Source organism: Hevea brasiliensis, chromosome 15, assembly GCF_030052815.1.
Source record: "Hevea brasiliensis isolate MT/VB/25A 57/8 chromosome 15, ASM3005281v1, whole genome shotgun sequence".
In the NCBI taxonomy this organism is placed as follows: Eukaryota; Viridiplantae; Streptophyta; class Magnoliopsida; order Malpighiales; family Euphorbiaceae; genus Hevea; species Hevea brasiliensis.
Window position 1 is genome coordinate 70205228 of NC_079507.1, and position 21656 is coordinate 70226883.

At 36.0% G+C, this 21656-nt stretch overlaps 1 protein-coding gene across 2 annotated transcripts; it reads right to left on the reverse strand.

The window, feature by feature from the left end:
• Positions 1-639: 639 nt before the first annotated feature.
• LOC110669883 (uncharacterized) lies at positions 640-20817 on the reverse strand. Of its 2 annotated transcripts, XM_021831725.2 has the most exons (19): positions 20405-20817; positions 20135-20256; positions 19052-19162; positions 18886-18942; positions 18698-18774; positions 18506-18605; positions 17980-18053; positions 17715-17815; positions 17515-17618; positions 17021-17074; positions 16864-16919; positions 16739-16777; positions 15140-15281; positions 13872-14056; positions 12841-12908; positions 12583-12655; positions 7005-7066; positions 1815-3105; positions 640-1262 (listed from the first exon to the last, which is right to left on the reverse strand). In XM_021831725.2, exons 2-19 carry the CDS (start codon positions 20213-20215, stop codon positions 1004-1006), a joined length of 2934 nt encoding a protein of 977 aa, XP_021687417.2. In that variant the 5' UTR covers positions 20216-20256; positions 20405-20817; the 3' UTR covers positions 640-1003. The 2 variants fall into 2 exon arrangements, with proteins under 2 accessions (XP_021687417.2, XP_057992140.1); XM_058136157.1 differs by having other exon boundaries at positions 20135-20817.
• Between the last annotated feature and the right edge of the window lie 839 nt (positions 20818-21656).

Below are 21656 nucleotides of genomic sequence, written 5' to 3' on the forward strand. Positions count from 1 at the left end.
ATTTATATAAGATGAATAATCTAGATAAAATTATTATAATTTTATCAGCATGTTAAATCCTATACTTGAATCTCGTATATGTGTACTGTCATGAGAAAAGAAAAAAGGACATTTGACGGCAAAAAATGCGAACCACTAACTAATTTACCCTTGTCTTTCCCAACTACAATTTTTGTTTTTACTTTTACCATCTCCCACCGTGGCTCTCTACTAGCCCCGTCAAAAGCCAACGCCAATAAACACCACAGAATATCTCGCTCTTCATTTTTTTTTTTTTTTCAAAAAGGAATATCTCGCTATCCATAAAGGAGAAAAGTGGGACTGAACTCGATGGGAATAGACCCAGTTTGGGTCCTACTGGAAAAGCTAGCAAAGACAACAAACTTCCAACGAGTCCAATCTTAAGCACTCTTTTAGGACCACCCAACGTTAGCGTCTCATCCGTTAATATCACTAACGCTGGGTGTACCAAATTTTAATTTCATGCAAGTCACTTTCAATCGAGTAGTGGCCCACAAATTTCCCTTGAAAAGAAGCAAGCTTTTTTTTTCATTTTTTGTACACAATCCCTTGTTTTGATGAGGTTTTACAAAGACCAAATCAAGAATTCAAAACTATCCCATCAAAAAGCGAAGCAAATTTCTAAATTATCCATTTCTCTTTCATAATACTTGAATGTTCTAAATTTTAGAAGTACATTGCGCCAGGTCCCCTAAATTCTGGCATGTAATTTAAAGATGGTCTCCCTCACTCAAAACCACCAGGACCTCAAAGTCCTAATTCAAATATTCAGCCTTTTGTAAAAAAATAAAAAAATTGAAAAGGTTATGTCATGTAAATAAATTGACTAATAAGTTACAGCGCGGCTTTTCATAACCCGTCTTGGGAAAGACAGACGTCTCCCAGAGTCTCTCCCAGCTTTCTTCCGGAAGAGTGTTTGGGAATCTATAAAGATATAAAGAACATTTTTCTTTGCAAGGCTGAGGGAACTTGCATGCCATAATTAGCATGCACAGTGGAACACAGAAGCTCCAAAGCATTTAGCTTTATTTGCAATCTTCCTAACTCCTGTTTCGTGAAGGGCGAATCTTGTGCTGGGAGACAAGAGAAGCCTGTCCATTATATTGATCTTTGGGGCCTCGAGAATAGCTTTGGGCAGTGATAATGCCCATTGCATACCCCAGATTGCAAGTGGCCTCATGTAAATAAGGGAACGGAAGTGTCCATCAGTTGTCCATGCCTCTGGTGTCTGGAACCAGTATCTGCATTTGGCAGAAAGGATGATTAGCATACATTTATTGACAAAAATTAATGAATTAATATTCATAACAAAAAAAAGAGAAGACAAACTGTTCCAAGTGGCAATACTGGCAGAAGCATAATTAGAAGTCAATATGGGAAGAGCAGCTAAGGAATGGAATTGACAACAAACAAGAACCACCTTCACCATTCACTAAAAGAATGGTCAATTACAGTGTGATTTTCAATTGAATTTGACAAGATAAAAGAAGCGGACCAGGTCCAAATTCCCAAGTGTCGGGTCAAATTACCCATGAAACAGGCTATTTCAAGTCATGGCTTGTTTTGATTATAACATAAAAGGGACGTGGGGAAGGATCTGACATGTCAAACATTAAAACAGAATTTGTTATGTTCAAACTTAATGTGCTTAAATGAGAGAATATTTGTGTATCCAGTATGAGAATCAATCACTCTTAGATCAAAGACACAAGAAAAAAAATAGATGTACCACACAAAACTATAACCAAATATGACGACATATTTTATGATTGCATCCTGTGCAAGGAACTTACCCATAGCCCTCCTCTGACCAGCCTGCAAGGAATATACCTTCAGCACAAGTGAATGCCTGGTCCTCCATTCCAGCAAGAATCATGGTAGCTGCCACAGCATAGGTGACACCAGTCCATATTTCGCGTGACTGCATACAAGTTTCATCCACCTTTCCATTGGGATGCATTCCATTTACAGCCCCCATCCTGCCTCCTCGTACTTTCATTACATTGAAATCATATATTTTCTGAAGAGAACTTCTAATCTTGACTTCATCAAAAAGTGGAGGTAAGCCCGCAGATGCTGTATACCATTGCCCCGCCAACTGATCTGCTTGTATAGATTTACTGTTACTACTTGATCCGCTGTCATAATTGAAATATGAACCATTCCATAATTTAGCTTCAAATGCTGATTTTGCCTTCACAAATTTGCTTTTGCATAATTCAGCAAAATATTTGTCACCTACTTGAAAGGCCATTGCTGCTGCAGCCTGAAGAGCTGCAAGCCATAAACAGCCACAGTAAGCACTTACACCATGAACTGTCCAGGCATCATATGTTTGATCTGGGAATCCGTCATTTTCAATCAGAGCATCATCATCCCTATCAAACTGTTCCGTGTATTCCATGGCAGTACGAACTGCAGGCCAAACATCAACTCCAAAGGACATATCCTGTGTTGCAGCGAAGTCTCTATACACCTGAAGTACAAACTTTGGATTTAGATCCTTCCACTTGCTTGTATCATGTATATTGTATGCATTCATTTCATTCCAAGGATCATGTGTCCCAAGATCATGAGGGACAGCTCCTCTGACCTTACGGATTCCAACATTACCCTCTGCCAGAAACTTTACTTTCCTTCCATCCTCAGAAAGCACAGCTTTAGCAAAGTCACGCTGAATATTGAGTTCAATTTTGGGAAACAACTCAAGAAGGGCAAACGATGCATAGAAGTGAACATCATATGTGCACCACATGATATATTCCACTCCTTCCAAGTACAGAAACCTACCAACATCATCACTGTCATTCTGGGGTTCCAGAGGTGAGAAAGGCTGTAAAGAGTGGTTGAAATTTCCCTTCTCCTGAGATACTGCTGATTCATCATTGCTTGTACATTCTGCATTTGATGTTTCATCATTGTCCTCAGATCTGACACCAGTCACATTATAACCATTAGTTGTAGTATGCTTGACTGCACCTTTGGTGTGGCTCACTTGGGCTTCAATTATGTTGATAACCATGGTTTCCATTTCTTTTGACTGATGATGGCCATCTCTTGTATCTTCAGTTAGTAAGGGAGAGTCTGTACGAAAAGAACAAAGAGAGAAAATTTCATGCTACGTCTAGTTTTGTTTTACGACCCATAATGCTACCCACCTAAACCCCCCCCCAGAAAAGGGAAACAATAACAAAAAGAGATTATAAAGGCATAATTACAAAAAAAAAAAAAAGGGGGAAAAAAATTTCAAAACTTTTGCGTGAATATGCTTTTAATTTTGGTGATCAACTCAATATCAGTGCAATTTTATCCAAGAGTTGAAATTGATTTAGGGAAGAATGTTATTGCTAACATTAATCGCATGCCAAATGGAATATTTTATGTGTTACAAGTGGCAGTGTCATGTGGATATCACTCATGATAAATAATATTCCATGTGGCATCCATGTAAGCAACAACACACTTTCCCAAATCAATTTCAGCAACTCAATTCAACTAAGCCTTTATCCAAAAAATTTGGAGTCGGCTATACGGATTCGCTTTCTCCACTCTAAACGATTTTGGGTTAAATCCTCAGAAATGTGTAATGCTTCTAGGTCATGTTGTACTACTCTCCTCCAAGTCAATTTAGGACTACCCCTTTTTTTCTTTCAATCCTCTAACCTAATGTGCTCTACTTGTCTAACTGGAGCCTCCGTATGTCTACGCTTCACATTACCAAACCACCTCAATCTCCCTTCTCTCAACTTATCTTCAATTGGCACTACTCCTACCTTTTCTCTAATACTCTCATTATCGACTTTATCTAGTCTAGTATGGCCACTCATCCACCTTAACATTTTCATCTCTGCAACTCTTATCTTAAATGCATACGACTCTTTCAGTGCCCAACACTCACTACCATATAACATAGCCGGTCATATTTTCCTTTCAACTTATTGGGGATCTTACGATCACATACAACTCCCGTGGCACGTCTCCACTTCAACCATCCGACTTTAATCCTATGACTAACATCCTCCTCACATCCTCCATCTACTTGAAGGACTGAGCCTAGATATTTAAAGTGATTACTTTGGAACAGTATCACTCCATTCAAACTAACTCCTTCCCTATCACCAGTTTGGCCTTCACTGAACTTAGAATGCATGTATTCTGTCTTCGTTCTACTTAACTTAAAACCCTTTGACTCTAAAGTACTTCTCCAAAGTTCTAGCTTTCTATTGACTCCTTCTCGTGTCTCATCTATCAGAACAATATCATCCGCAAACATCATGCACCAAGGAATACTCTCTTGTATATGATTTGTCAATTCATCTAAAACTAATGTAAAAGGTAAGGGCTTATGGCTAATTCTTGGTGTAATCCAATTGAGATCGGAAAATCTCGTGTCCCCTCCCACTGTGCGCACAATAGTAGTTGTTCCTTCATACATATCTTTCAACACTAGTATGTACCTAATAGATACCCTCTTTTGTTCTAACACATTCCATAAGACATCTCTTGGAACACTATCATAAGCCTTCTCCAAATCAATAAAAACCATGAGTAGATCTTTCTTCACATCTCTATATTTCTCAATCAAACTTCTAATAAGAAAGATCGCTTCCATAGTTGAACGACCGGGCATGAAACCAAATTGATTGAGAGAGATAAAAGTATCATGATGTAGTCGATGCTCCACAACTCTCTCCCACAACTTCATAGTATGGCTCATGAGTTTAATTCCCTTATAGTTTGAGCAACTCTGTATGTCTCCCTTATTTTTAAAAATAGGTACTAAAATACTCTTCCTCCATTCATCAGACATTTTCTTTGAGTTTAGAATCTTATTAAATAATTTAGTTAATCATGCCACTCCCATATCTCCCAAACACTTCCATACTTCAATTGGTATTTCATCGGGTCCACAGGCTTTACCACTTTCATTCTCTTAACTGATTCTTACTTCTAAAGATCTAATCCTTCTAGTATAATTCACATTATTTTCTATTGTTCTATAGTCTATATTCACGCTATTACCATTTTGACTATTATTAAAGAGATCATTAAAATAATTTCTCCATCTTTCTTTAATATCCTCATCTTTCACTAACATTTTTCCTTCTTTATCCTTAATGCACCTAACTTGATTGAGATCTTGACATTTCCTTTCTCTCCTCCTTGCTAATCTATAATATATATCTTTCTCCCCTTCTTTAGTTCTAAGTTTCTCATATAACTTTTTAAAGGCCTGTGCTCTTGCTTGACTAACTGCCTTTTTTGCCTCTTTCTTTGCTATCTTGTACTGTTCATATGTCTAATTATTATCACATTTAGGTAATTTCTTATACCATTCTCTTTTTCTCTTCACTGCCTTTTGTACTTCCTCATTCCACCACCATCTCTCTTTTGAGGGTGATCCATGTCCTTTAGACTCTCCAAGTACTTTTCTAGCTAGTTCTCTAATCTTTGATGCCATCTGTATCCACATATCATTGGCCTCCATATCCAGCTTCTATACTTCAGACTCGAGAAGCTCATTTTTGAACTTCACTTGCTTTACTCCTTTAAACTCCCACCACTTTGTTCGAGCTATACTATTTCTTCTAACCTTACTTGAATTGTTCCTAAACTTGACATCTAAGACCACCAACCGATGTTGACTTGTTAAAACCTCTCCTGGAATGACCTTGCAATCCTTGCATAGAGCTCTATTTGTCTTCCTAATTAAGAGGAAGTCGATTTAGCTTCTATGTTGCCCACTTTTGAAAGTCACTAAATGTGACTCTTTTTATAAAGTAGGTATTTGCCAGTATTAGGTCGTATGCCATAGCAAAATCTAGGATGTTTTTTCCCTCCTCATTTCGACTGCCAAAACCAAAACCTCCATGAACATTCTCATAACCTTGTCTATCACTTCCTACATGTCCATTCAAATCTCCACCAATGAAAACATTCTCTTCATTCGGTATGCTTTGCATTAAATCATCCATATCTTCCCAAAACCTTTGTTTACTCTCATTGTCTAGTCCTATTTGTGGGGCATAAGCACTAACTATATTTATTGTTTTTCCTTTTAGTACTAACTTTACTAGTATAATTCTATCTCCTTCTCTTTTCATGGCTATTACTGCGTCTTTCAATATCCTGTCTATGATTATGCCCACTCCGTTCTTGTTTCTCTCCTTTTCAGTAAACCACAGTTTGTACCCTGAATTACACACTTCCTTACTTTTCTCTCCTACCCATTCAGTCTCCTCAATGCAAGCAATATTCACCCTTGTCCTTTCCAAGGCATCCACAAGCTCCATTAATTTTCCTGTAAGTAATCCAACATTCCAAGTACCAACCCTGATCCTCCTCCTATCCTGCTCCTTCCTAAGTGGTCTCCTTCTATGATATCTTCTATTGTTTTCTATGTCTATCTTGTGTTCTGTTCTACTATCTGTCCTATGGACTAACTTCTTTACCCACACCCGTCCATGATGTGGGAACCCTTGCTCACTTAACACCACACCCGGGCGCCGGCATGGTGCGTCGCTTTCGGTGAACGCCCTACACCCTTGCATATTTCTCACTACACCCGGGCTTCGATGTAGCGTGTCGTTAGTAGAGGATGCTCCAGCGTTTATATCATTTGAATCCATATCATAAAGGTGTGACAAAATTTTTACGCTGGTTGTCACCTACCGCAACCCTCCTACTTTATCCGGACTTGAGACCGGCTAAGCGCAAACTACTTAGGCGGAGTTCCCAAAGCAATTTTAGCCTTTGGATAAAATTGCACTCAATTTGAGAAATTGAATCTAAATTGCGAAAATTAAAAGCATTGGATTAAAAAGCAATTCCATGCTTTTCTTTTTGTGTAATAAGGCCTATTATAAATGGGTAACAAAAAAAAAAAAAAACTTTGCTTATATAACAAACATTGTTAGAAGCTCTTTTTTTATCCCAGTATTTTATCAAGATGAGAAAAGACTTGCAATGAGACAGATGAGTACCAATCCAGACAGTTCCACCAGCAACCAAAAAGTAGAGTTCATTAAACAATGTGAACTTGTACCTGCAAATATTGAACATGGCATTTAGGGATTAGGATAAATAAAATCCCCAAAAAAAGGTATATGTGCCCACAAAATTTAAGAACATATTTTTAGTATAAAACATAAATGCATAATTAGTACAAACTCTCTAGTACGAAAAATTATACAACTTTTTCTTTTTTTTGTCAAATGAAAAAACATAGCACCTTACCAGTGCAACAACTAAATCACACATGCACGGATAGTTACCACTACATTCTTTTGTTTGTATGTATATCAGGCTCCTAAAGGACAAGAAATAAGTACGAAAATACTTCTGATAGAAATTCAAGCAACATTTAGCTGAGAACAACTTCATCCTTTCAACAAGACAGTTTCCTATGCAACTCTCATTCATTTTCCAGACTAAATGCTGCACATTAAACTGTTAATAGTTTCCAAAAGAGTTACTGTTAGAATCCCTTAATTAGTGCATTAGCTGTAAATTAGAATGTAAATTAGTGATATTAAGAATATTTGTATTTATTAGCTTTTATTTTCTTTCTTATTAAGGCTCTAGCCTTTGTGTATAAATTTAAATCATTGTAACACATTGAAATACACCAAGAAATTCTTCAATTCTCTCTAATCTCAACATGTTATCAGAGCCTTAGCCATTTTATCTGGCCTTTTTTTTTTTTTCACAGAGAGAGAACAGTGAAAAATAGTTAAGGTTTGTGTGGGTAAGCCTTGAAAGCGGGTCTGTCAAGGGAGGTAGTTGTCACTGCCCCTCTAAGAAGGAAGAGAACCTCGTCGCCGTCCTGGCCTGGAGTCTCGCCACCATTCGGTGAAGCGCATGATCCCATGCACCGACAGAAAGTTTCCGCCTCGTGTACACGCGCTGGCTCGTAAGCTTGCTTCTGGTCAATTTTTCCAGTCGCACTTTTTTCCGACGATATCCCTAGTGTACCGCGCCTCTGCCCAACCAATTCCCATCTCTTGATTTGCAATTTTGTTTTTGGGCATTTGTTTTATTGCCTATTGTTTCTTTTTATCAGTTCTCTGAATCACGTCTAATGTAAAAAATTCAATAGTTAAAGGGAAAATGACTACTATAACTGAAAATTCCTCATTAATTATTAGCCCCGTAAAGCTTGATGGGACAAATTACCTTGCATGGTCTAGATCGTCTCCTTTTTATTCAAGCTAGAAGGTTGCAGGGTTATCTTACTGGAGATAAGCAAAAACCAGAAAAGTCTGCTTCTACCTACAGTCAGAGTGGGAGTTAGAAAATTCTCTTATCACGTCATAGCTTATCAATTCCAAGCAACCACATATAGCTCGTGGCTATTTACTGTTGAATAGTGCAGCTGTCATTTGGAATACAGTTTCTCAGACCTATTCTCAAGTTGAGAACGATGCACAAGTGTATGAGCTTCAAAACAAGGTTCATGGTATGAAACAGAGTGAGCTAACTATTGCTCAATATTATGCAGAATTAAGAGGTCTATGGCAGGAACTGGATTTTTACCAGAACTTTCAAACCTCATGTCTTGATGATGCAATTAAATTTCAGAAGTTGGTTAAGAAAGAGCGGATCTATGATTTTCTTGCTGGGTTGAATGTGGAATATGATCAAATTAGGGTCCAAATACTTGGGAAGGATCCTTTACCTACCTTAAGATAGACATACTCTTATGTTCAGTAGGAAAAGAGCAGGAGGAGTGCAATGATTCATTCTATGTCTGTTAATAAGGCAGGGCTAGTTCTAATTCCTCATGTGAACAGTCACATGGTTTATCTGATAAGGATCAACTACATTGTGACTATTGTGGAAAAAACCAACATACTAAGGAATACTGTTGGAAACTGCATGGACACTCCACTAAAGGGCATGGAGGAAAAAGGATGGGCCCTATTAGACCATAAGCTAATGTATCCGAGGCTGTGAATTTGTCTAAAGATACTACTACCACTGGGATGTTTTCCAATGAAGAGGTACAGACTCTAAGGCGTTTGCTATCACAACTTGAATAGCAATCCGCCACAGTTGCTTCTTCTAACTTCGTCAACTCAGGTAATGCTTTTCTTGCCAACCTTAATAATTCTTTTTGGGTTATAGATTTTGGAGCAAACAAGCATATGACAAGCTCTTCAAATAAATTCATATCCTATTCTCCATGTTCAGGAAAAGAAAAAGTCCGCACTATGGATGGATCTTTATCTAGTGTTTCTGGAATAGGTTCTGTTAAATGCACTCCTAATATAAATCTTAGTTCTGTTTTATATGTGCCTAGCTTTCCTATTAACCTCTTGTTTGTTAGTTCAATCACAAAAGCTCTAAACTACAAAATTGAATTTTTCCCGACTCACTGTGTATTTCAGGAATTGACGACAAGGAGAACGATTGGCAGCAGTAAGATGGGCTATATCTCTTGAATGATTATGTTGACCAGGCCATGTTGGGGCAATCTATGGGTGCTGATGAACAAATTATCATGTGGCATAAGAGACTAGGACATCCTTCATTTACTGTGTTAGAAAAATTTTATCATTTTCTGTTTTAACAACACAAATCTGAATTGTTAGTATGAAATGCTTGTGAGTTTGCTAAACATACTAGACAATCTTATCCTGCAATAAATAATAAGGCTTCAGTTTCTTTTTATGACTATGCATTCTGATGTATGGGAGCGTACTCAAACTATATCTTTATCGGGTTACAGATGATTTGTGACATTTATTGATTGTTCCTGCAGGTTAACTTGAGTATATTTGATGAAAGGGAAAAATGAAGTTTTCTCTTGTTTCCAGCAGTTCCATAAATGATTAGTACACAGTTTGATGCTCATGTTAAAATATTGAAACTGATAATGGTACAAAATATATGAATTGAGTCTTTCAGGAATATTTGAAGATACGTGGGATTATACATCAGACTTGTTGTGTTAATACTAGTTCACAAAATGGGGTATTTGAGAGAAAAAATAGACACTTACTTGAGGTTGCTAGGTCTCTTATGTTTACCATGAATGTTCTTAAACATTACTAGAGGAATGCTATTCTTTCTGTTGCATATCTTATTAACAGGATGCCTCTTCGGACATTGGAGTTTTAAAAGTCTTTTAGAGGTTTTGCAAGGTAAAAATTCATATATCGTTCCTCCAAAGGTATTTGGTTGTGTTTGCTTTATTCATAAGCTTAATAGTGGGAAATTAGAACTCGAGCCCTGAAATGTGTTTTTGTTGGTTATTCTAGTACTCAGAAGGGATATAGGTGCTATCATCCTCCTTCACAGAAATATTTTGTGAGTATGGACGTTACCTTCAGAGAATCTAAATCTCATTTCCATCCACCTCTTCAGGGGGAGCATAGGAAGGAAGAGGTGTATTTTCTTTCATCCTCATCCTCTCCCAACCTTCAATTTCAGGGGGAGAATCGGAGTTTAGAGCCTGTACTTAACAATGATACACAGGGAGAGTCACCTAAATCTCGAGAAAGGCTAAAAAGACCAGATTTGAGAACATGTACTCAACGAAACAAGAAAGATACAGCTATCGAGCAAGAGACTACTGATCAAGCAGAATCCCTGGATTCAATTCCTGGACATCTTGAGGTATGTGATAAGTCTCCTTTGGCTCCTGATGAGTATAATTTTGATTCTCAGTCTGTTCTTCCTTCTTCTAATAATGATCTTGATATTCCTATTGCTCTCCAAAAAGGTGTTAAGACCTGTACTAAACATCCCATTTCTAATTTCATCTCCTATAATTCTCTGTCTCCATCCTACAAAGCTTTTCTATTGTCTGTTTCCTCTGTCTCTATCCCATAGGATTGGAAGAAAGCTTGCCTCGATCCAAAATGGAATGCAGCTATGGTGGAGGAGATAAAAGTTTTGGCAAAAAATGAGACATAGGAACTAGTTACTCTCCCACTGAAAAAGAAGCCAGTCAGATGCAAGTGAGTGTTCACTGTGAAGCGTATAGCAGATGGTTCAATTGAGAGTTATAAGGCCAGACTGGTAGCAAAAGGCTTCACACAGACATACGGAATAGATTACCAACAGACCTTTGCTCCTGTTGCTAAAATATCATCATGATTCTGTTGTCATGTGTAGCGAATCTTGAGTGGGACTTGCAGTAGTTTGATGTTAAAAATGCCTTTCTACATGGTGACTTGGAAGAAGAAGTGTATATGAAAATTTCTCCAGGGTTTGAGGGTGAGAAGACCAGAGGGAAAGTTTGCAGATTGAAAAAGGCTTTGTATGGTCTAAAACAGTCACCTGGAGCATGGTTTGATAGGTTCAGTAAACCGATGATCTCCTTTATATACTGTCAAAGCAATGTTGATCATACCTTGTTTATGAGGCATCTTAGAGGCAAAATCACACTACTTATTGTCTATGTGGATGATATTGTGGTAACGGGTGACGATAAGGAAGAAATAACTCTTTTAAAGGAGTGCCTAGCATAAGAGTTTGAAATCAAAGATTTGGAAATGCTCAAGTACTTTCTTGGAATAAAGGTTGCCAGATCAGATAAGGGAATTTTTATTTCTCAAAGAAAGTATATCTTGGATCTGTTGGAAGAAACAAGAATGCTGGGCTGTAAACCGGCAGAGTTCCCTATTGAGGTCAATCATAAATTGCAAGTTGGAGTTGGAAAATTAGTGGATGTAGGGAGATATCAAAGATTGGTTGGCATACTAATTTATCTTTCGCACACTAGACCGGACATAGCATATGTAGTTGGTCTAATGAGCCAATATATGCATGATCCTCGTGAATCTCATTTGAAAGTTGTTTTTCGTATCTTGCGATACCTAAAATCTACACCTGGGAAAGGACTTCTTTTCCCAAAGCATGCTCACCTTCAGATTAAAGCATTTACAGATGCAGATTGAGCTGGGTTTCTTGATGATAGGAGATCGACATCAGGATACTGTACTTTTGTTGGTGGTAACCTAGTCACCTGGAGAAGTAAAAAGCAAAATGTGACAGCTAGATCCAGTGCAGAAGCCGAATTCAGGGCAATAACTCAAGATATCTGTAAGTTATTGTGGTTATGAAAGTTGATGAAAGAATTAAAATTGTTTGAAGCTAATGGTTTGGTTTGTTTTGTTTTGTGATAACAAAGTTGCAATCAGTATAGTTAATAATCCAATTCAGCATGATCGGACCAAGCATATGGAGATTGACAGACACTTCATAAAAGAAAAAATTATGGATGGTTCTTAAGTGTCTCTTACGTAGGTTCGAAAGATCAGTTAGCTGATGTGTTCACAAAGGTGTTAAAGTTATAAGGTGTTTCATAGCCTAGTTTGCAAGTTAGGCATGTGCAACATATATGAACCAACTTGAGGGGGAGTGTTAGAATCCTTGAATTAGTGCATTAGCTGTAAATTAGAATGTAAATTAGTTATATTAGGGATATTTGTATTTATTAGTTTTTGTTTTCTTTTCTATTAAGGCCCTATCCTTTGTGTACAAATTTGAATCATTATAACATATTGAAATACATAAAAAAATTCTTCAATTCTCTCTAATCTCAACAGTTACCATTCTGGTAGCCTTTCATCCTTGAGGGTAGGATTTTGCCACTTCTCAATCTCTTCCTCCCACCACTTGTAATCTGATAAAGATTTCAGAGGTTTAGAATGCTTAAAAACAGAAAGTAAGGAAAGCTAGAAAGAAACAGAGGAAGCAGAATATTAACAATTAATAATAAGATTGAAGAAAGTTTCTTAAGTGATTATTAAGCACCCCAAGCACAGTATAGATAAGTGTTAATGAAACATAAACAAATAAAGAACATACGTGTCAGTGCATCATGCACCAAATTCTGAGCCGCTCTTTCAGAAGTGCCATAAAATTTGGTGTATCTCCTGCATCAAAAGAAACAATATCTATAAAACAGCTTCCATAATGTAGAACCTCTCACTAAAGATATTGCCATGAGCATTTTTTCATTCATTTTTATCTGAAGTTTTGCTAGCAGCATTAATCCATAATTAAAGAGAGAGAGAGAGAGAGAGAGAGAGAGAGAGAGGAGGTGGATGTTTGGTTCAATGCACCTTTTGGTCTTCCCTTTTTATAATTAAAAAACTCTGGTTCTTAGTTCCATAAAATTCGACACTTTAGTCCTGCTATATACCAAAACAGTGTGTTTTCCCTCTTTTTTATTATCAGTGTTTTTGGATTTTTTCTTTTTAAACAAACTTGGGTGATTGCTTTATTTTCCCTAACAGAAGATAGGCATTTTTATGGCATATTAAACTGCACAACATATTCCTAGAAAAACATAATTTAGATTACCACAAAGTAAAACACGGTGTAAACAAAGCCAATTAGTTCTTCATTCCCACATTCAAATATGCATATGCACGGTAAAAAAGACCCAGAATGTAGCCCCCCCAAAAAAAAGGCCACAATCCACTATGATTCATCATTAGCTATCTCTGCTCTATTTGGGTTTGTTATATGTTATTGTTTTGGTCTTTTGAGCACAAAATGTGATATACAAGAAGAGGGGGGGAAAAAAAAAACAACAACAAAAAAACAATAGAGGCTATGCTGCTAAATCATTAAGTTCGAAAGCAATGCAAGTTATCCAATTGGTAAAAGAAGCAGCAGAAAAGAATAATAGTCTACGTAACCACAATCAAATGCTTGATTGTTACATAACCACAATCAAATGCTTGATTGTTACATAACCACAATCAAGTATTTGATTTTGAGCAATCACTGCACTGCCACAGGCGAATAACCCAAGATTGCAGAAAAACTCAAACATGCACTGAAGAACGTGAAAAAGAAAAAGAAAAAGAGAAAAAGAGTTAATCCTTCACCTATGGTATGAGCTTCCCTTCGAGAACTTTATCTTTGGTGATGACCATGCAAGAGCGAATGCAACTGTACACTTTCCATGAGGTTCCACCCATGTGCAAGCAGAAACTGCAGCACAAAGTGTTTCTCCAGGTGATGAAGGCATGCTTGGTCCACAATTAAAGTTCTCCCGATCAAATTGTCCATCCTTGAGAAGCAGCAAAGCAACTTAAAGTTAAACAGAATCTCCAAAATGCAAGAAAACAGGCAACTCCAATCCTTTACAGACAGTGGCCAATGTCAATAATTGTCAACTAAACAAGGAAGGAGACAGCATCACACAACTAGGAGCCCAGAAACAGCACTCTTGCACATGAATTTCAGGAATTCCTAGGTTCAACATTAAAGGTATAAACAGAGTAAAGGAAGTGAGTTTTGCGCTGTTCAAACTTGGCCTAGTCTCTTTAATACCCAACTTAATCCCATCTCAAGCTCAAACAAGCTCTAGCCCCTCTTGTTTGAGCTCAGCTCAAAAGAAAAACAAGCCCCAAAAGAAATGGACTGCTCTCTCATTATTTATTCAAATAATAAGAATTTATGAAAAAATAAATAATGCTGGGACCTGCCCACACAGAGGTTACAGATGCTTCACTTCACAATGCAGAGAAAAGGGATGCCTACTCATTTGATAGTGGAAACAGCCCTCTCATTAGTTTCACGCAAGGACTGTTAGATTCTGTCCCATACTGCTTCCTTTTATTTTTGTGCTTCTTTCAGTTGATAATGGTCATATATTTTATAAATACTGTCTTTCACTTTGGAGCTCCATTTCAGACAAATGACCTATTGTTGAAAAAATTTTGTAATATACTACATTCTAGAACCAATTTCAACAAAATTTATCAGCACAATTATGAATTTTAGCATTCTAAATTTCTAATACTCATTAATGACCAACTGTTATTGAAAACTTTAAACAAACACAAGTGAGCTTAAAATGAGCATGTTCACCGACATAATTGAGCCAAGCTCACCAATGTTCATGTTCATCTGTTCATTAAATGATCTTATTACTTGTGCTCAAACTCATTAATTAATATTAATAAACAAAAATATGGCAAGCATTTATTAAGCCCAATCATGAACAGCTTCCTTAGTGAAACAGTTTACTTAGAGCACAAAGCACCATATATACAGTATAAAGTTCCACATAGATGATAACTTCTAATAGAAATTTCTTTGCAGAAAAAGAAATGTAACATTTACCAACACAAGCACAAGGAACTATTACCTGCACCATTTTACCCCACATATCCTTCGCTGTCATACAACTTGCCTCAGACAGTCCAAAGCATGGCAAAACAGTCACACTTACATTCTGAGTTTCACATGCAGCAATTGCAAAAGTAACCGGAGGGTTACACTTTGCAGTCCTGCAACATTTCTCATTATCATTAGAAATACTTCAAATTTAGTTGCAAAGCTAACCACCTCAGTAATTTAATGCAACAATATCAATGATAGTGAATAAGATAAAGTAAATTGAAAAATCTCCACACGTTAGCAGAAAGTTTCCAAAACACAAAAATTAAGATCTTGTCCTATGAGATTCAATGTAGAAGCAAAGGCCATATGTTGAGCAAGGAACCAAAATTTAAGCATCAAGCAACTGAGTGTGCTCAATTTAACACAAGTCTACCAAACCTTAATCTCAAACTAGCTACATTCAATAATATCGGCTTTTTTTTCCCCTTGCATTCTGTTCCATTAGAGGGAATACTCAGCTAGAGTGATTAAAGCCAACTTCTTTTTTTTTAATCTGAGCAGCAGTATTGACCCTCTTTTAAGTCCACAATTCATTTCAATCAACTCTCAAATCACCCTGGATACTCACAACATCCCATGACATAATGGCCACCTAAATACACCTTCGTAGAAGGTGCTGCAATGATTCTGCTAAATTCTTACAAAAACAACACCTATTGACTACAAATAGTTAATCTTTGCATCAGCAATTGTGATATTTTAGCCTGTTAGCTGCATCTATCATCTTATGTGCTCCCACTGAATTCATGTGGTGCTTCCATAAGCCTACATTAGACATAGTGAAACTATTGCAAGTGACAAACAACTTAACACAAATTTATCATTAATGAATACCGTCTCTGCTTTCCTATAAACACAGTCATTTTAATTTGGTCAACACTTAGCTTTAAAAGGCTTGAAAAGACCTAGAAACTTGCCTAAATGCAAATTATATATATATATAAACATCTCATGGCTAATATATATAATATGAAAGTCTGAGAAAGTTTACACCATGTGAATAAGGCAACTTCAGACAAGCTTTTATGGCCCTCTCATATCAAGAGATTTAATATCTATAATTTTCCTTAATTATGCTACTATGCAACAAATTATCAAGATGCCAGCTCTAAAATTTTTTTTTTTTGGCCTTTTTTTGTTATGAATTCCACAATATAAACCGAATGAAGAGAACAAATAAATCATGTCTGAGACATGACTTTTACATCTTCTCAGCATCAGACCATTTTAAGCTTTGTTTTTATTATTTTTGGAAGTATATTTTATGGAAAACTATAGGTATCGCCCCTCCCTTTTTCCTTTCTAGTGACTTAAATAAATACATGGTCACTTATCCAGTTTCCATTATTTGTAAGCACCATCTTAGTTGATAAAGTTAAACCTAATGCTTCTGCCTACCTTGCCCCCATCTTTTCTTTCAAACTTTTTCTTTCTATTTTCTTCAAAAGAAAAAGATAAAGGATGGTAGGAATTCACTTGTTCTTCACTCCCTATAAGATTGAAACAGCCAAGAGAAATATAAAAACCAACCGTAATATATAGCTATTAAGGTTCAATGACTTGCTTGTGATGTAGAAGTACCCCGGAGACTCCATCTTCACCTCTGTTAAAGAAAATGGAACATGTCAATATATGTTATGGAACATTGATCTACATAAGAAACAAAGGGAACATATCATATGTACTAACATGAACGGTTCATTCACATGATCTCCAGACAAGTGTGAGACTCCTCCAATTGAATTCTGCACAAATCACACAACGACTTGACATTCCATGACCTGTTGTATCTACAAATTGCCAGAACAGTGTAAAAGCAATATGATTAAATGAAAAGAAGACTCACCGCCCATGTGAAGAGGAGGCTAACTTTTGCTCTTTCCTTCCCAGTGTTTACCAACTACAGCAAGGGTAAAAATATATATATAGCAATCTTTTGAGAAAACCAAAATAAATAACTTCATAAATTCACAAGTTAAGAAACTGAACAGTCCAATTAGTATATCTCAATTATAAGATGAACATGATAATACAGTTTAACCGTCTACCGCTTATATTTTTAAACCTGTACAGTGGAGAATCAGTCGTAATAAATTTTAAGTTGACTAGGCAATCAAACTGAATTGTTATTATGTTAGATGAGCGAAAAACTGAAATAATTGCTCTTGACACAGGTATTGAACTGATTTTAATTTGGTGCAAATTTAAGCTACAATAACAATTATTTAGTATCACAGGAATTTGAATCAGTTTCCCTAAGTTATTAAGTATAATCAATGTCATTTAAGCAAAATCCATGTCATTTAAGCAAATATGACATTAGAAGTTGAACGAGTATACCGTATAGACAAAAACAGCAGTAGGAAGGCTGCTGTCTCTATAATTATGTGGTATGAATGGTGATATTTGTCTGCAAGAGACTTTCAGGTCAGCATCTGGTTCACCTGAAAGGCAAAAGTACCAGCCTTAGAACAAAATTTCAAGAGTAATGCGTTGTTAAATTGTTACCCTGCAAAAAGGATAATAAACCAAAAGAATACCATCATATATTGTCCATGCCCTGGGAAATAAAGCATGATATGTAGAATGTTGACCACTTAAGTTCCAGCCCCATGATGATATACCCTGATCACCAGCTTTCCTGTGAGAGATTACACCATAATTAGGGTAAGTATCTCCCGTATCTCCAAATTCTACAAACTTAAATTCCCAGCAACACATTAGCAAACACCCTGTTAAAGAACAAATTGTAATACACGAATTCTTCATGAAGACGGACAGAACTTCACAAAATCTTCATCTTACCCCAAACCTTCATGTTGGCCAGGAGCCAAAACTGATGCATAATTTTTACTCCCTCCATCTCGAGAAATAAAAATCTGCAGTACAAATATATATAAATGAATTAGACTATCACAAGTTAATTCATGGCTCAAATATGCAAAAAGCACAAATCATGAACTAGCAAATGAAAAAAGATTCTCCTGGAAAGAACCATCATAACATATACAGAAATTTAAAAAAAAAAATTGTAATAACATATTGAAGAAATCATCATACAGGCCCCTTACCAAACAGTCCTATCAACAATAATATTGTGAGTGCACCAAGAAATTTTAGTTTGGCTATCACTACTGCCAGTCAACCATTTCATCTGGCTTGGGAGTTTTGATTTATGTTAATTAGGGACACTCAAACCATTTCACCAGTAGTTAATTCAATAAGGACACTCATAAATAACATATAACATCGCAGCCAAAAAGATATAACCATATCAATAAATGGAAAAGCATATAGCAAGTAGATGATAGGTTCAAGTGTAGAGCTTTACGGAGAACTGATTGGCCATGACAGGTGAAGCATCACATATACTAGGTACGATTTGCCACTGCCTGAACTCACCTCTAAAACCTCTAGATATGCTTCCGCTTCTGTATTTTAAAGCAAGAACGATAATATCAGAGAAATCACTTAGAGAAAACAGTAGAAAGAACTGAAGCATGTATTTGACCTCTTTACATACCCCATTCCTCCCAGCGGAACTCCCTGAGATGCTGATGGCTTGCAACTTTCCCGGGTGAAGGGATCTATAGGTGCTTTCTACACAGATGAAGGCCAGTGCAAATTTAATTATACAGTTATTTTTCAATGCACATTATAAAGGAAAGCATATAACCTCTGCATTAAGAAATTGAGATTGGAGAGATTTACCCTTCCATGAGATGCCTCTTCCCTGACATAGGACCACAGCCGTATACCCAATTGAACCTAATATTTCAAATCCAAAGACCAATTAGAGTGAGAGAACCAAGGGAGGAAACAACTAACAGGACTTTTGTCTCGACCCACTTAACACATGCTATAAAGACCATCTCACCATTTTTACTGCTTCCATAAATGTAACACTGAATTCCTTGAGAATATTAGCATGACTGTTTAATCTCCTTCTCCAGGCATGTTCTGGGGGGGCAGCACTTTCAAAATCCAACTACAATACAGGGGGAAAAAAATTAGGTCAAGCGAATAGAACTAAATATCTTTACTGAATCAAAAAGCTATTTAGTACAGGACAATATTGTTTAGCTAAAACCAATGAACCATTCAAGAGTACAATAACACAGCGTTACCAATCTGCCAACCCAATATTTCCTCATTAATGCTTAAATTTTTATCCATTGAGAACTATAATTCTAAGCTTCAAAGTTGGGAACTAACTTATCACGGTTTGATCACAGTATTCAGTATGTTATGGTATAACAGAAAAATCACACGTATAATAAGCGCCATCATTACAACTTGATTGCAGATAGGTTTTACTTCGAAAATCAGAGAGAACTTGGTGATGCAAATCCATATGAAAATACTAAAAAACGGATTCACCATTTGCATGGTCTTAAGAAAGAAGTCTACGAATTGACCAACCAGGTTAAGTTTTATATCCAAAGGCTTTGTTTCAAGAAGAGAAAACCAAGGCCTCAACCTACAAGGTTATTTTGAATTTTCAATTTGCCAACGCAGAATCAAGCTGCTTAACTATATTACAGAATTGCATATTTAAAAGGCAGCAGCAGCAGCAATGGTCAGTAGCTATCAGTGCCAACATTCTATAATCTAAATAAGACTCAAACCCAAACAGCGCTTCACAAGTTCTAAAAGATGTTCTGCACAACGTTTGCAAAACGCAAAAACATCATTTTGTTTTCCACACAAGAATATGCTATTAACTCGAGGCCATGAGCTGATCAAAATCAAATCAATTGATGAGAGAGAGAGAAAGCGAGATTGTTCCCCGATCATACTTCAAGTGAGAGTAACAATTAGAAGTTAATTCGTTTATGCAAACTTTAATCTTAAATTTAACTTTTTATTTTTCTGTCTTTTTATTTTGCTCTCACAAATTTTCTCATCAGCCAAACAGAGCACCGAATAACAGAAACGCAGTGAGATAGAGAGAGCTTACTAATTGCAAGGTAGTTCTGCTGACATACTCCTCAGGCGGCCATGAATTCTTTCTACAGTGAAACAAATTGCTAGTAACCATCTCGATAACTTCTCCCTACCGTTTGGCCTCTCAAACAAACGCTACAAAATCAAATGTACAAATTCCGTTTTTCTTTAAAGCTAATATAAAACCAAACAGAGCCTTTACCTCCAAACAACAACTCACAAAAGTGTACACCTAAATCCAAGTAACCTCACTATCAAAAACAACAATAAACGCCCAAAATACCTTCCTGGAAAGATCTCTCACTCTCTCCAACGTGCCGTTTAGAGGAGAGATCAAGTCCAGCTACAATGAGTCAGTGATATAGGATCGGATTTCACCGATTGCGCGTCATCAAAAAAATCAAAAGAAAATTCGGGAAATTGATTGATCGAACGATACTAATTTGTTAAACAAAATGGAAAATATCTGAAAATCCAATTTCGATGGGGCTGCGTAGCTTGCTGTGGCGTGGCGTGGCGTGCAGAAGATCAGCCGCTAGGACCCTTGACTGCCAGCAACTCCGTCTCTGAGATCGCCAGGTGGTGCAAAATGAATTAAGAAAAATTAATGGCGTCAGCTGCGGTAGGTGATGCGTAATGTTTATGACAGGGGGACGGTTGTACAGTGTTGGGTGGCGTGATTCGATATTTGATGATGCGTAATTGCTCATGAATAAAATAGCCGGTGTGTACGCGATCAGGATTTTTTTTTATTTTTTAGAATTAAAAATTTATTATGGACTTGGCAAGCTGGTGATTGCCACTTGCTTTCGCACCGAATTTGACTGCCAGCAGCGGTCCGCCTGAAAAATAACGGCAAATTGAATTTTTAATCGTGTGTTTGTGTAAGATTAAAATATTAAAAATTAAAATTTTAATTTTATAAGATTTAAAAAAGTAATTATTAAAAGAATAAAAAATAATTAATAATATAATAATTAATAATATTTAATATAAAATTAAAAAATTGAGTTTACATAAAAAAATATAAATATTTATTTTTATATTTTAATAATAAATATTCAAATTATTTTTTATTTTTAATAATATTATTTTTTTATTTATAAATAATTTAATTTAACATAAATCATGAATAAATAAAAAAGAGATAGATAAATAGTATATTTAATTTTTATTAATTTATTCATTTTAAAATTAATATTTAATTTTTTTTAAAAATTAAATATTAATAATATTAAAAATTAACTTATTCACTTTAAAATATTTAAATAACATTAAAAATTATTAATTTTTAGCCTTTATTAATCCATAGCAAACGCACTCTTAATGTATTTTTAAAAAGTTTTCAGGAGCTATATAATTTTTTATTTAAAGAAATTATTATTATTATATATTATTAAAAGAGGTACGCCTTTTATTGTTTTTAAGAATAATAAATGGTTACTATTTACTTTCTTTCTTTTTATTCTTTTTTTTTTACTTTATATTTTAAATTATTATATATATAATTGTAAAACAGAAATGTTTAATATGCA

Excerpts from the sequence above, each read along its gene's own strand:
- LOC110669883 (XM_021831725.2), bottom strand. The coding sequence starts at position 20,215 with ATGGTTACTAGCAATTTGTTTCACTGTAGAAAGAATTCATGGCCGCCT. Across the intron at positions 16,920-17,020 it reads GCCTCCTCTTCACATGGGCG|AATTCAATTGGAGGAGTCTC; the intron begins GTGAGTCTTCTT and ends TGATTTGTGCAG. Across the intron at positions 12,656-12,840 it reads GGTGCATGATGCACTGACAC|ATTACAAGTGGTGGGAGGAA; the intron begins GTATGTTCTTTA and ends AATCTTTATCAG.